Source organism: Bemisia tabaci, chromosome 2, assembly GCF_918797505.1.
Source record: "Bemisia tabaci chromosome 2, PGI_BMITA_v3".
NCBI classification, from domain to species: domain Eukaryota; kingdom Metazoa; phylum Arthropoda; class Insecta; order Hemiptera; family Aleyrodidae; genus Bemisia; species Bemisia tabaci.
The window spans coordinates 58,486,332-58,498,818 of NC_092794.1; the positions used below are offsets into that span (position 1 = coordinate 58,486,332).

General features: G+C 37.0%; 1 protein-coding gene across 1 annotated transcript; it reads left to right on the top strand.

Annotated features, from left to right (window-relative positions):
• LOC109030115 (uncharacterized) lies at positions 1–11,143 on the top strand. The gene is made up of 5 exons (XM_019040917.2): positions 1–514; positions 6,755–6,954; positions 7,610–7,786; positions 9,006–9,375; positions 10,228–11,143. Exons 2-5 carry the CDS (start codon positions 6,763–6,765, stop codon positions 10,437–10,439), a joined length of 951 nt encoding a protein of 316 aa, XP_018896462.2. The 5' UTR covers positions 1–514; positions 6,755–6,762; the 3' UTR covers positions 10,440–11,143.
• The last annotated feature ends 1,344 nt before the right edge of the window (positions 11,144–12,487 follow it).

The following is a 12,487-nucleotide window of genomic DNA, read 5'->3' on the forward strand; positions in this document are numbered from 1 at the left end:
TATAAATTAATTGATGTGGCGGTTGTATTTTCCCGATAGAAAATCTACGAAGGCCGGAGGAAGGGTTAGAGCAAGAAGAGAATAAAAATAGATGACACACGCATAGTACGAAGCGCAAATAAAAAGCCTCTCCGAGATGGGACTGCAGCGAGTGCGTGAATTATAATTAGGTAGCTATCGAAAAAATTGAATAAAATAGAAAACGTAATGCTCCGATCGAATCACGCATAGGTGTGCAGCGGGAAGGAAATTCAACTTATATTTTAGGTCAAATTGTGGAGGTTATCTTATTGGCATCAGCTCAATTCCCCTAAACCGTAGCTTTTTCCAGCACGTCCAGAGAGATAATAATAGACATAATGCTGGGCCAAAGTCAAGTATTCTTCAACACCAATATCTGCTCGAAAATTCAAACAGGATCTCATCTTTACGGTTTATTTCTTTAGTAATAATTCGTTTATTAATTGCTCCATTACTGTTTTGTTTTGCGTGACAAATCGCTGCGTGGATTCAGGCAAGTTTCGACCTTGTGTGGTTTTGGTTTTTTTAGCGAGTGTATTTTTAAGCTCAGTGCATGATGTTATACATAGAACGTAAACAATGTTCACCTAGCTTTAACTTCGTCAGTGATGGTTTCCACTTGAATTAATATGATATCAGCCGCTTATCGAAAGTCGGGCTTAATAAAACACATTTTCTCCGTTCTATGCCTCTCATTAATAACCAAGTGTGTATTTTTCACGCACCCGCAATAATTATGACTACGATCGTATATTGGCCGTCTAGAAATTGATTATTTCAAAACCAAATAAATGCGCGAACGAAAACTATATTTCAAGGATTGAATGCGTTTTTTTTTTTCATCGAGAGGGACGAATCGACGAAATATCTTCCAAATAATCCATTAAACCAACATCCCTTCAGAATAGGTACTGCTACATATACATACATTTACCCTTCAAATTTCACGCAATGCCATAAATAAGGTACGAACATTCTTTTTTTTTTTTTTATTATTTTTTGAGACGCGTAGCTGAGTCAAACCGCTAATTTAGTTCAGGAACAACCTATAACTTTGTGTGCTCTGAGCGAAACTGTGTACTTAATCATTACCTAAGTACATATAGAAAAAGAGGAAATAATATAAATTTACAATTTAGGTACTACAATAAGTCCATTTAATTGCACAAATGAGTTACAGTGTGCGAGTATAGGTACCACCTTGCGTAGATATTTAAACCTGATACACAAAATATACCTGCGGGCCTAATTTCCCACCTTCCTGATAGAGAAAATACTATTAGTTAGAACTAAAGGTACCAAAAAAAGTAAAAATCTTGGTTTGCGACTTTTAAAATCTCCTTAAGTATTTCTCTTTAAAGTAAAATCTACGTATGGAGAAAAATTATCACTTTCAGTTCGCGAGATTTGTCGTGATTATGGCATTTCGAGAATGCCTCCGGTTAAGACACTCGCGGATTCCTGGTTTCCCGTTGAAAAATTAAACATCAAATGGGTAAACTCGGAAAACACGTAGGTACCGTCCCCAATAATTGCAATGTCTTAAAGTAAACTCCCATATTTTATTCCATGGAAGGAATAAAACAAGCCAACTTTTTCGCTTGCATTTATTTTAAATATTAGACGAGCAGAGAACAATCACGTACCAAGTTTCCAAGGAATTACGTTCATGAGTTTTTTCCAAAAAGAAATGAAGTTGGATGGGCACATTCTGCAACGTCGCAAATCATGGTCTGATTTTTCCTACAGTTTACAAAGGTACCTACTCATCGGTGTAATTTGAAGCGCTTAAAGGCAAACCCTAGAGAAGGGGGGCTAAAGATGACGGCTGCGGTAAAATTACCTTGAGGGGAGGGAGGGGTTTTAAAATCTCTCGAAAAGTGCTTTGAAATCGATTAAAATTGCATAACCCCATAGAAAGGCCAACCGTGAAATTTTCGGAGAGGAGGGCAATTTATTGTCGCAACCGGTCCTCCCCAAATAGAGACCCTGGATTAAGTTTAAAGTACTTTTTTTTCGACCGCCCGATTTACTAACAGAAATATGGCTCAATAGGAAATTTTGCCTCCGCGGACTGAAGTGTCCGTCCCTGTGGACGGTCATGAACGTATCAACGGTGAAAATTCAAAAACGCGTATCTCGTTCGCGGTGTTTCAAAATCTCCCGCTCCTATTTTGTTTTTTCAAGAAAGAAGGCGGAACCGGCACTATATTTCGAAATATGATAGTCTTCACTCAGAGATAAAATGAATGAAGCTTTTAAGATATGACATTAAGTATTTTCCGATTTAAAAAAAATTGGACAGGAAATCTGCGACGTCGCAAAGCCGAGATACGCGTTTTTGCACTTGCACCGTCGATAAAGCGATGTACACAGGAGGTACTATGAGACCAGAAAGCAGTGTGCACACAGGTTTTACAGAGAAACAGAGGGAGACCGCATGGATTTATAAGGGTAGCACTTTTAGTATCAACTTTGAGCTGAGTCTTGACTTAAGGACGTTTTAACGAATTTGATTGGCTTAACCTGCCGGTAGTATTTGTGATATACAATTCTGCCGTGCAACGCAAAAACACCGTAAACGCCATTTTAAATTTTTCGGAAACAATATCCCTGGTAAAAATTGGCGATAGGAGCTGCGTTTCAAAATACCGTAGGAATTCTTATAGCCGGCTAAAGAAGGCAATAGAAAATCATATAGCTGGCTGGAGAAAGCGGAGCAAATCATACAGCCGGGCTATACGAAGCGATAAAAAAGTATGCAGGTGGGCTATAGTTCCTATCGCCGGGCTTTACACTTTATCGCCATCGGCTATAAAAGGCTATAAGAAATTGTGTAGAAATTCGTGTGCTTCGGAAATCATTACCTTTTGATACAAAGCCAACATAATATTCACAAAACAAACATTATATTTTCCTTTAATACACATTTTTTCATCCATTAAAATGAGAATAATTCATACAGGATGTGCAAAGATTTCAAAATCATGAGTTGAAAAACGCTGACTCCGCAAGATTATATTGGAGCATAACGCAGAGCGGAGCGGCGCGCGGCGTGCTGCCAGCGATAAGCGCGCACCAGCGCCTACAAACCTAACAAGGATACTTCACGCATAGCGCAATGCGTGAAGTATCCCTGTTAGGTTTGTAGGCGCTAAGGCGCTTTTCGCGCTGGCTGCCCGCCCGCCGCGCCGCAGCGTGCCACGGCGCTTGAAGCAACTATTTCACACCAGAGGTATTTCACATCATACGAAATTGAAGGCGCTCCAACATATTAGGAATGGCAGGCATCCTTCAAAAGTACGGAGCTTTCCGCGCAAAATAAATCAAGATACTACGGCCCAAAAATAGAGCGGTAGTCCAAAAACTCACTAAGTCCTAGCATCCGTAATTAGTAACATGTAGCATACACTTTATCGCCTGGCTGTTGCTCAATCGCCATGGGCTATAAAAGGCTATAAGAAATTGTGCAGCCGGCTATAGAAGCTACTGAAAATCTTACAGCCGGATTTAGGTCTATGGTATTTTGGAACACAGATTCTACTGCCAATTTTTACCAGGGATATCACAGCAGAAAAACTTGTGTACTTTGGAACAATGTTTTTACAGAATTCTTTCGCAAATACTATCAAGAACTTAACTTGAAAATTTGAGGTGCGTGGGTAAAACATAGTTTTTATTTTACAAAATATTAAGTTCCAAACGACGAGGGAAACTCCTGATGGATTTACGGCGTTTTTGCTTAGCACGGTATATAGTATTAACGGCATTTTTCCGATGCGGAATAATAAAGCTACAAAATTTTCAGTAATCTTTGAAAATATTCACGGTGGGAAAATGGTTGGTTACCCGCGATTCTACCTATAGCCACGGTCGCCTGCTGGAAAGTTTTTTCACCTTTTTCGTCAAAGAGGTTTGATGTCATTTTTTATTCAGTCATTAGAACAAAGGCCTTTTACTAATTATTTATTTAATTAAAAACTAACCAAACGCCACTAAAACTCGGGAAGAGGGGGGGGGGGGGTTAAAATGAAAATCCAGTCCGAATGCATTCGCCCATGTGTAATCGATGTGTGAAGTTCACTGTGAAAGCACTCGATGGAATGCTAAATTTTTGGTAAGATTTTTAGGCAAATTGAAATGGGGCTCTGTTCCAGTAACCTCGAAAAATGAGGCGAAAGAAACGGATCTCTCATGCTGTAGAAGCCATGAATATTCAAAATACACTCGGGAGAATGTATGACTGGTGATAATAGGTATAAAAAATTGGGAATTTCGGTTACTTCTTCTGCCACATTTTAGCGCAATGGAGGAAAATCACGCGTTTGTCTTTGAACCGCTTGAAGCGAAAACGACTCAACTCTGAGAGAATTAAAAGTCCAAACAACGAAACGTAAATTTAACGGGGTCAATATTTTTCAACGATATGTGTGGGTTTTTTTTTGTTGCGTGTTCTTAGCCTATCGTCAAAAGTCTGTAAGGCATTGGTTCCAGAGTTTTCACTTTTTTGGTCAGTTAGTGGAAAATGTAAAGCGATTGAAAATTCCAGAGATGGTTTGTCTCCTAACTGATTGAAATCCTGCAGATGTCAGCCTTGATGGAAGGTTGACAATTTATTTTTTTTAGGAAGAAGATAAAAAAAAAAATTTAAGATGAGTACCTAAATGAAAACCCCCCAAAAAAGTTGCGTCTCGTCCTGAACAGCATTTTCCTTAAATAATACAAATTTGTGAAAAATTCGGAGTGTGGTAGTTTCTGCACGGAACGATACAATTCTGTACAATTTTTCCTTGCATATTGCAAAACACTACAATTCATACAATAATGAGTATTTCTTACATCTATGTTTCTTATCAAAAGAAAAAATCTAAGTGAGATGAATGCTTTGCGATACCGAACTCGAGATGCAATGACACGGCGAGTTGCGGTAAATCTACCTCTCTACCCAAGGTGCAGTGTGGAGAGCGCCTTCAAGCGCGAAACAATGCAACACGCGTAACTCTTTCCGATTGCAAAGAACTTGTGCATTTGTAGCCTCATTTCAAAACTCTCGCGATGATATCAAATGGAATTTCAAGAACGAACATATTCCTTGGAATTTACAAGTTTGGCGTGGTTGTTTGGCTGCTACTAGATTAAATTTCGGATGATTTGTTACCTATTTATTGCAGAAAAGAGGTCAAATAGAACAATGACCACTCTGACATTTTTTTACGCTCTGCATGGTCAAAACACGGCATTTTTTTTTTTTTTTTTTTTTTTTTTTTTAAAACAGTAAAAAATAAGGATATATTTCGAGATTACAATGACATTTTTAGGGCATGTCATATCTCCCCACAGTAATTTAATGGAGGGCAAATCCAATTATTTTCGTTGAATGTGGACCTTCTACTGTTGGAGTTACAGCAATTCAGGGTGGGGCAAATTTTGGCCCATGCGGCTACTCCTTCCTCCCCAATCAGGAGTCCATGAAGCAAGGCATGCATTCAGGTGTGTTCTAACAGTTGAAGAAACGTGCAGTTTAGTTCGCGTACAGCCTGGACCGGATTCACCTTCTTGCCGCCCATGGGCCGCCTGTATTTTGCCGCCCCCTTCACATTCTTTTTGAAACTCAATAAAAACCATCAAGTGAACGTGCCAGCAGGGGAGGGGTGCATAAGCCGCATTTACTCGTGTTGAACACAGTGGAAAACCCTGTCAACACTACTACATAAGTTCACAGAACTTTGCGCGAAAGTTAAGTTTCGTAAACCTATCTCTGTGTGGACAAGGCCTTCCATTCCTAAGAAATGAACGAAAAAATTATGAAAGAACAAACATAAATGTGGTTCAATGATTTTAACTTCTGCCGCCGCGCCGCGCAGACCGCAACGTGTTTGGCGCAATGCGTGAAGTATTCCGACAGTCTTGTAGGCGCCATGCGGTTCACGCCGACTGCTGCTGAACGCACTGTGTTTGATGCAATGCGTGAAGTATTCGTGCAGTCTTGTAGGCGCTAATATGTGTTACATGCCGATCGCTGCGCCGAGGGCTTCTCCTTTTCATCTCAAGTCCTCGTCATCATTTCTCTCTAAGTCGCGCCGTTCCGGGTCGAATTGCGTTTTTGGATTCTCTCTTAACTTGACTAATTAAAGGTGCTGTCTCTTGTATCACTCAGAGACGAAAAAATTAGAAATTACTATACTCTCAGGAAATGAGAGATTTTGTCGCCTTTTCTCGTTTGTAATTTTTTTTTCTAAATCCGATTTTTTTTATACCTACACTTATAAAAATTGCAAATTTTTGCCGCCCCTTAGATTTGCCGCCATGGGCCGCGGCCCATGTGGCCACCTCCTTAATCCGGCCCTGCGTACAGCAACCCTTGATGGCTCCTACAAGGGTTTGAATTTCCACTTTTCACATCTTGCTGATGCAACAAGAAAAATTCTTTGAAGATTTTCACCGTCTCTTAATTTACGGAAAACCTGAGACACTTCGTTTTAATGATCTTCACATGGATTCAAAAAATATCATTCTGAATTTTGCGGCGTTTCAAAATTGCCACTCGAATTTTACTAATTAAAGGACAGCGAACCCTTAATTTTGTGTGTACCTAATTTTCGCAAAATCCTCTTTTTTGATTCTTCTGAAACTTTCTGCCAACCGACTAAGGAGTAAACCCTTCATTTCCTGAAACACTTTTTCCTGAATGCAACACAAATAAATGATTCTTGAATGTTTCATTTTGATCCAGGCGTGACAATGGGCCCTGAAGAAACACAACAATTTTGTTTGCGATGGCATAATTATCAGAACACTCTCCTGGCAACTCTCCCTCAGTTGTTGAACGGAAACGATCTGACCGATGTGACACTTTGCGCAGGTGGAAGAAATGTCAACGCCCATAAAGTAGTGCTTTCAGTATGCAGTCAGTATTTTAAAGACTTGTTCAAGGTAAATATAGCTGGGCCTGGATCATTAAAATTTTGGTGGTACCATTGGGGAGTGGCATTAACGACCCTCCATAGACTTAAAAAATGATGATTTTAATTTCATTTTCTACGGAAAAATAAAGACCTTTTCGATGAGAGATTTTTCGTCCAAACAAGAGGAGGGGGGAGGGAGCAAAAACGTTATTACCTCTTACTTTCTTCTTTTAGACCTATGAGTACTTCCAAGATATCCTGTTGATTAGGAGTAACATTATGAATGTCTAGGAGTATGATGGAAAATGCAAAGATGTAAAGTGAAATACATGTCTCCAAAGTTTAGTTATAGCTGATGTGATATCAGCATTGTTCATAGAAGGTAGCTACATGATATGAAGAATAATCAATAGATATACAAAGATATTACGGAGCACAAGTCTTTTTTACATGTAATGGGGCAAAATACTTTTTTAGTCGGCTTTAGACTACACAAAGTCTACTGGAGTCTTTGTTACCTAAGTGACGATTTCAGTAAACTCATAGCACACCCTACCAAGCATTCATGCCTATACTTAGTGGGAGATGAATCTTCAAATATTTAGATGGAATAGGTACCTACAACCAGAAACACAATCTGTAAAGTGCCCATTCACCGTTACTAAGGAGATTATTTGTTCCAGGAATTAGGAAACCTACAGCATCCTGTGATAGTTTTACCAGGAGTTGATTATAATGATCTATGCGCATTAGTAACTTTCATGTATAGCGGAGAAGTGAATATATACCAAGCACAGCTAGGATCTTTGCTCTCAATTGCTGATACCCTAAGAATAAGGGGTCTTGCGGAATTTACGGGTGTAAGTATATCGAATAATTAATAAAGATCACAATACTACATCAAGTAATTCAAGGAAAATATCAAAAACAGTAAGTTTTAATAGATCTACAAAGAGCAAATATAATAAATCGTTTAATAGATATGATATTTTTTATGAAAAGCAGTCAAAGGTACGAGAAGGGCTGGTTTCCAGATATATAGTCAGGGGAATTTGTTTTTATGGACGAATGATTTGAGGAGTGGAAGGGAAATCGCCACTTTGGCTTTAGAGAGGGGACAGGAAATTGAAAGATGTGTAAAAAAGAATTTTTTTCTGACCAAAAAAGGCTTTGCGCTTCCCACTCAAGAGCTGGATCCATGTTTATTTTTTTATCCTTTTTAACACAGGAGATTGATTTTTCATGACAATTATTGACTTTAGAGATGAATGCGATCCAAGATGAAGCTGTTGGACAAGGTTGGAAACCAATCATCAAAGAGTATGATTTTTTATATTTGAATGTCACTGAGGATGCATATGAACACATTAAACAATTTATAATTTGACTCTCTGATGAGAAATAAGCATTTTACTTGATTATAAGTTCAAACCTCCGACTTGCTAAAACACGCAAGGCCTCCTTGAATTGAATTGGGCTAAAAATGAAGTAATTCCAGTATGTTTTACCATCAAAAAACTTCCTTAATATGCTATACTGTTTCTAACAGGTTTAGGATTACAAACTCAGTACATTATAAGGAGAAAAAAATGTTTGTAAACTAAAATTGTATTTTTTCAAACTATAAGTAAAGAGTTTTAGATGTTTAACCAGCAATGATATTGTTTTCAGAAAGAGGAAGTTTGAGTTTTTAACTTTAATGAATGATATCTCTCATTCATGGGTTGAATTTTAAAAAGTTCAATAAGTTCGATTTGTTTTGCACGAGATTTTGATGAGGTATCCAGCAAGAAGGGAGGGGCAGCAGCAAGGGTAAATTCACTTAATATGCTAGTCTAACAGTATTTGAGTAACAACTTTTCTAAGGAACCTTCCCCCCCACCTACGCCCATTGGTCTATTGCTTGAATTCTGGAACGAAAATCCTGAACTCGAACTATATTTTACATGGAAATGACAGAAAAATATCTCAATTTCAAACAAATTTTGGAGAGATTAGACCTATTTTGTGGAACAAAAATCCCTTTAAACAATTTTGCTCTACAATACCTGCCTACACAAGTTTTGTCTCAAATTCCAGGGACCAAACAATACAGAATCACAGCAGAACAAAAGTAAACGATTGAGGACAGACGAAAAGCTTGAAGCTTTTGCGAAGTTAAAAAAATACTCGGACACAGCCCAGTTAACGGAGACGATAATGAGGGACTTTTTGTCTGACTGGTCCTTACCTCAAGAGGACGATGTAAATACAACTGAGCAGGTGGCCCAAGATTTAAGTAAAAGAGTACAAACGAAAACAGAAGAATCTCCCGAAGTGACGTCTAACGAGCAACAAACGCCTGAAATACCTTTCACGAAAACTGAGGCACTCCCATCTGATCTCTCTACTAGCCAAACAACACTATCATCAACTAGTGTATCAATTAACTCCAGCGAGAGCAGACAAGGTAAGGTACTGACCCTGGTTATTTGATCAAACTGATTCAATTTTTAACATTGATCTGCATGGTTTGAATTCAAAATTGCAGCAAACATCCACATGTAATAGAGTGGCATCGATGCAGAGGTTAAGCAAAATTTTTGTGATTTTAGGAAAAAAGTGTTCAAAGTTGAAAGATAATGTAGAATACAACAGAATACATGAATGGTAGAATGAATTAAATTGTCTTGATCACTCATTATAAAGAATCACATTATATCAAATTAATCACAGAATAAAAATGACTTTATAATTGAATATTGATGTGAAGAAACTGAGCTTTTTCTGCTGAGTATATCCTGAGATAAGTTCTGTTTAATGCGACTGATATATCAATTTTTCAAACAGGTCACTCAACTCTTTCATCTGCAACACCCTTTTTGAGTAAAATTTGCAACCTCAATAGGCTAACTCATGGTAATTTTGTTGGAACCACTTTACTTTTGCGAATCAGATAAAGATAAACTCTCAATGTCCAAAAAGCTTTTCATTTGAAGCCCTGATGATAGCTGCCGGAATATTTTTATGGATAGATGACAATTGTTAAAGCAGAATAAAAAAAAAAACCGAAAAAAATTATTAAAGCTCAGTATGCTCAATAAGTCTCCAAAAAAAGTGATTTTATGAAAGATAAAAGGAAACTGAAACCTAATGGCAATTATGTTCGAGCAGTATTTCCTTGATCCTTTATATTAGCATTTACTTCAGTCTTGAGTCTCTTTGTAGCCTCAGTTAGATTCCGGAAGATGGAATATAATGGCTATGATACATGGATTATATTTTCATGCTTCAAAACTTGATTATTATCACTTTGTTCCAGAGGGAGGCAAGTTAAGGTATTCAAAAGTCTATGCAACATGCTTCGTATGTGGAAAACAGCTGAGCAACCAGTATAATCTTCGTGTTCACATGGAGACACATCAAAATGCCCATTACGCTTGTTCTGCCTGCAACCATGTGTCAAGATCGAGAGATGCTTTACGCAAACATATTTCGTACAGACATTTACCTCAAAAGCGATTGCAGCCATGACAAGGTTTCACAATCATTCTTTATTTATGCAAGACGTTCTGCAGTTTATCAAACCAAAGTTACCAAATTGTTTTTTCTTTCTTTCTTTTTTTTTTTGTATTTTAAGATGTTGAATTTTATTTGTTAAAACTCAAGAGACCTGAAGAAGAGAGAAAATTAGACAAGCTCTTATTAGTTTACTTTTGATTTAATGATAAACAAATTTATTAAGCTCTTCACTGATGTTAAAAAAAATGACTTCCAAGTGAGGTACGTACGGTGGGATCATAATAACGCACAAGATCTGATAACTTCAGCTTGATTCTTAACAGTATTGTCGAACTGTGGCTGTACCTCTGATCGATATGATACTTCTGATGGACTTTTGAAACAGCAAAACCAAACATGTTTCCTGAAGTTTTGGATTAATTCAGTTATATTTATGATTATGCTGACTGAAATGAAGTGATGAAAACTTTTAAATATGCACATACCCATCACAGAAATATTCATGAGAGCAGAAATTTTTTTTCTTGCCCCAACCATTGCAAAGATTGACACAGATACCAAACTTTTGTGTCTCCTTTCCAGAAATTCAATTGATCATTTCTTGATTACTTTTTAAATTTGAAGTTTTGTTGGTGAGAGGATTTTTTTTTAGTTTATTAGAAATTGGACGCCACGATTTTCGGATTGCAGCAAATCCCCCCCCCCCCCCCCTATTATTTTAAAAAAAATTGAAGTACGGCCAAACATTTTAAAATATGATTATAGAAAATTCTTTATCTATTTTGAAAAGTGATTTTTAAACTTTTTTTCACAAATTAGACGACCTGTAGATTTTAGAAACAGGGCAAAAGCCCAGGATTACTTTTAAACATTTGAAATGGTAAAATTTTAATACAATTAATTCCAAAAAAAGCTGCAACGACTCGAAAGGTTGAACTGGCCAATAATCACACTTCCACAAATTTTTTAAACTGATCATTACCTATGGACATGGGTGGTTAAATGCACAATTTTTTTAGACTAGAAGAAAATCATTTAACTTATTTTGTATTAAATGCAGCACAAAATTGAACACTATCATGATCGAAATGAATGAAAAATTCAAACACAGTTTTTTCTTTAAAAATGTTCCCACTAAGCAGCATGACTCCTTTGAAAGAAAATTGTGCTCAAAGGAGATGTTTCCTTCTAAAGGGAGACAATTAAATTTCACACTGAATTTTGTGAACAGCAGTGAAACAATCTTACTGTTTATACTATACATGTTGATTAAAGAAACATGTATTACTCCGAAAGAAAAAGATAAAAAACCTACAGGTTATGTTTCGTTCTTTGGGGGGTTTTCATGTAATTTCGTTTAACACGGAGAAAATTTATGTGGCCTTCCTGGGGGGAGGGGGGGGGGGGGGCGAGGATAAAAGATGAGAATGAATACTCAAATATTGAAAGTTTCCTTTTAAAGCTATTATGACTTTCCCCCATCTTCTCCCTCATACAGCGTTTTTGACTTAATACTGTGCTAACACATCTTGGTTTTTATTCGACAGTGAACATTAAGTGTCAAAATCTACATTTTAAACTAAGATGCAAAACATGTTTAATAAGGTCAGAGGTGTAATATTTTTGTAACTGGAGGTAGGTATGAATGACAGTCAGAATATCATTCAAATTTTGAGTAAATGACGAACATCAACCTCTTCATATTTTTGGGTTCCATTTGTGACTGATCGGGAGAAAAATTCATACCTAGGTATTTCCGATGAACTATCTGCATGAGTACAAATCCATTATATTACAAACCTAAACTGAAATCTATGATAAGTAAGTATTAAATTAATCTGTGATTATAGAGTAAGATAAACCTTAAGTGAAAATTTGTTGGAAAATTTGTTGAAAAGTCAAATATAATTTAAATAAGTGTTTTTGACTGAGTTTTTTAATCAATTAATTTTTAGTGTCTTACGAGTGTCTGAGAAAAATATAGGTTCTAGAAGATAAATATACATCAGTTACTTAGAGCCAGAGGGAATCTAACTCACATTCTTGGAAAAATCGAATTT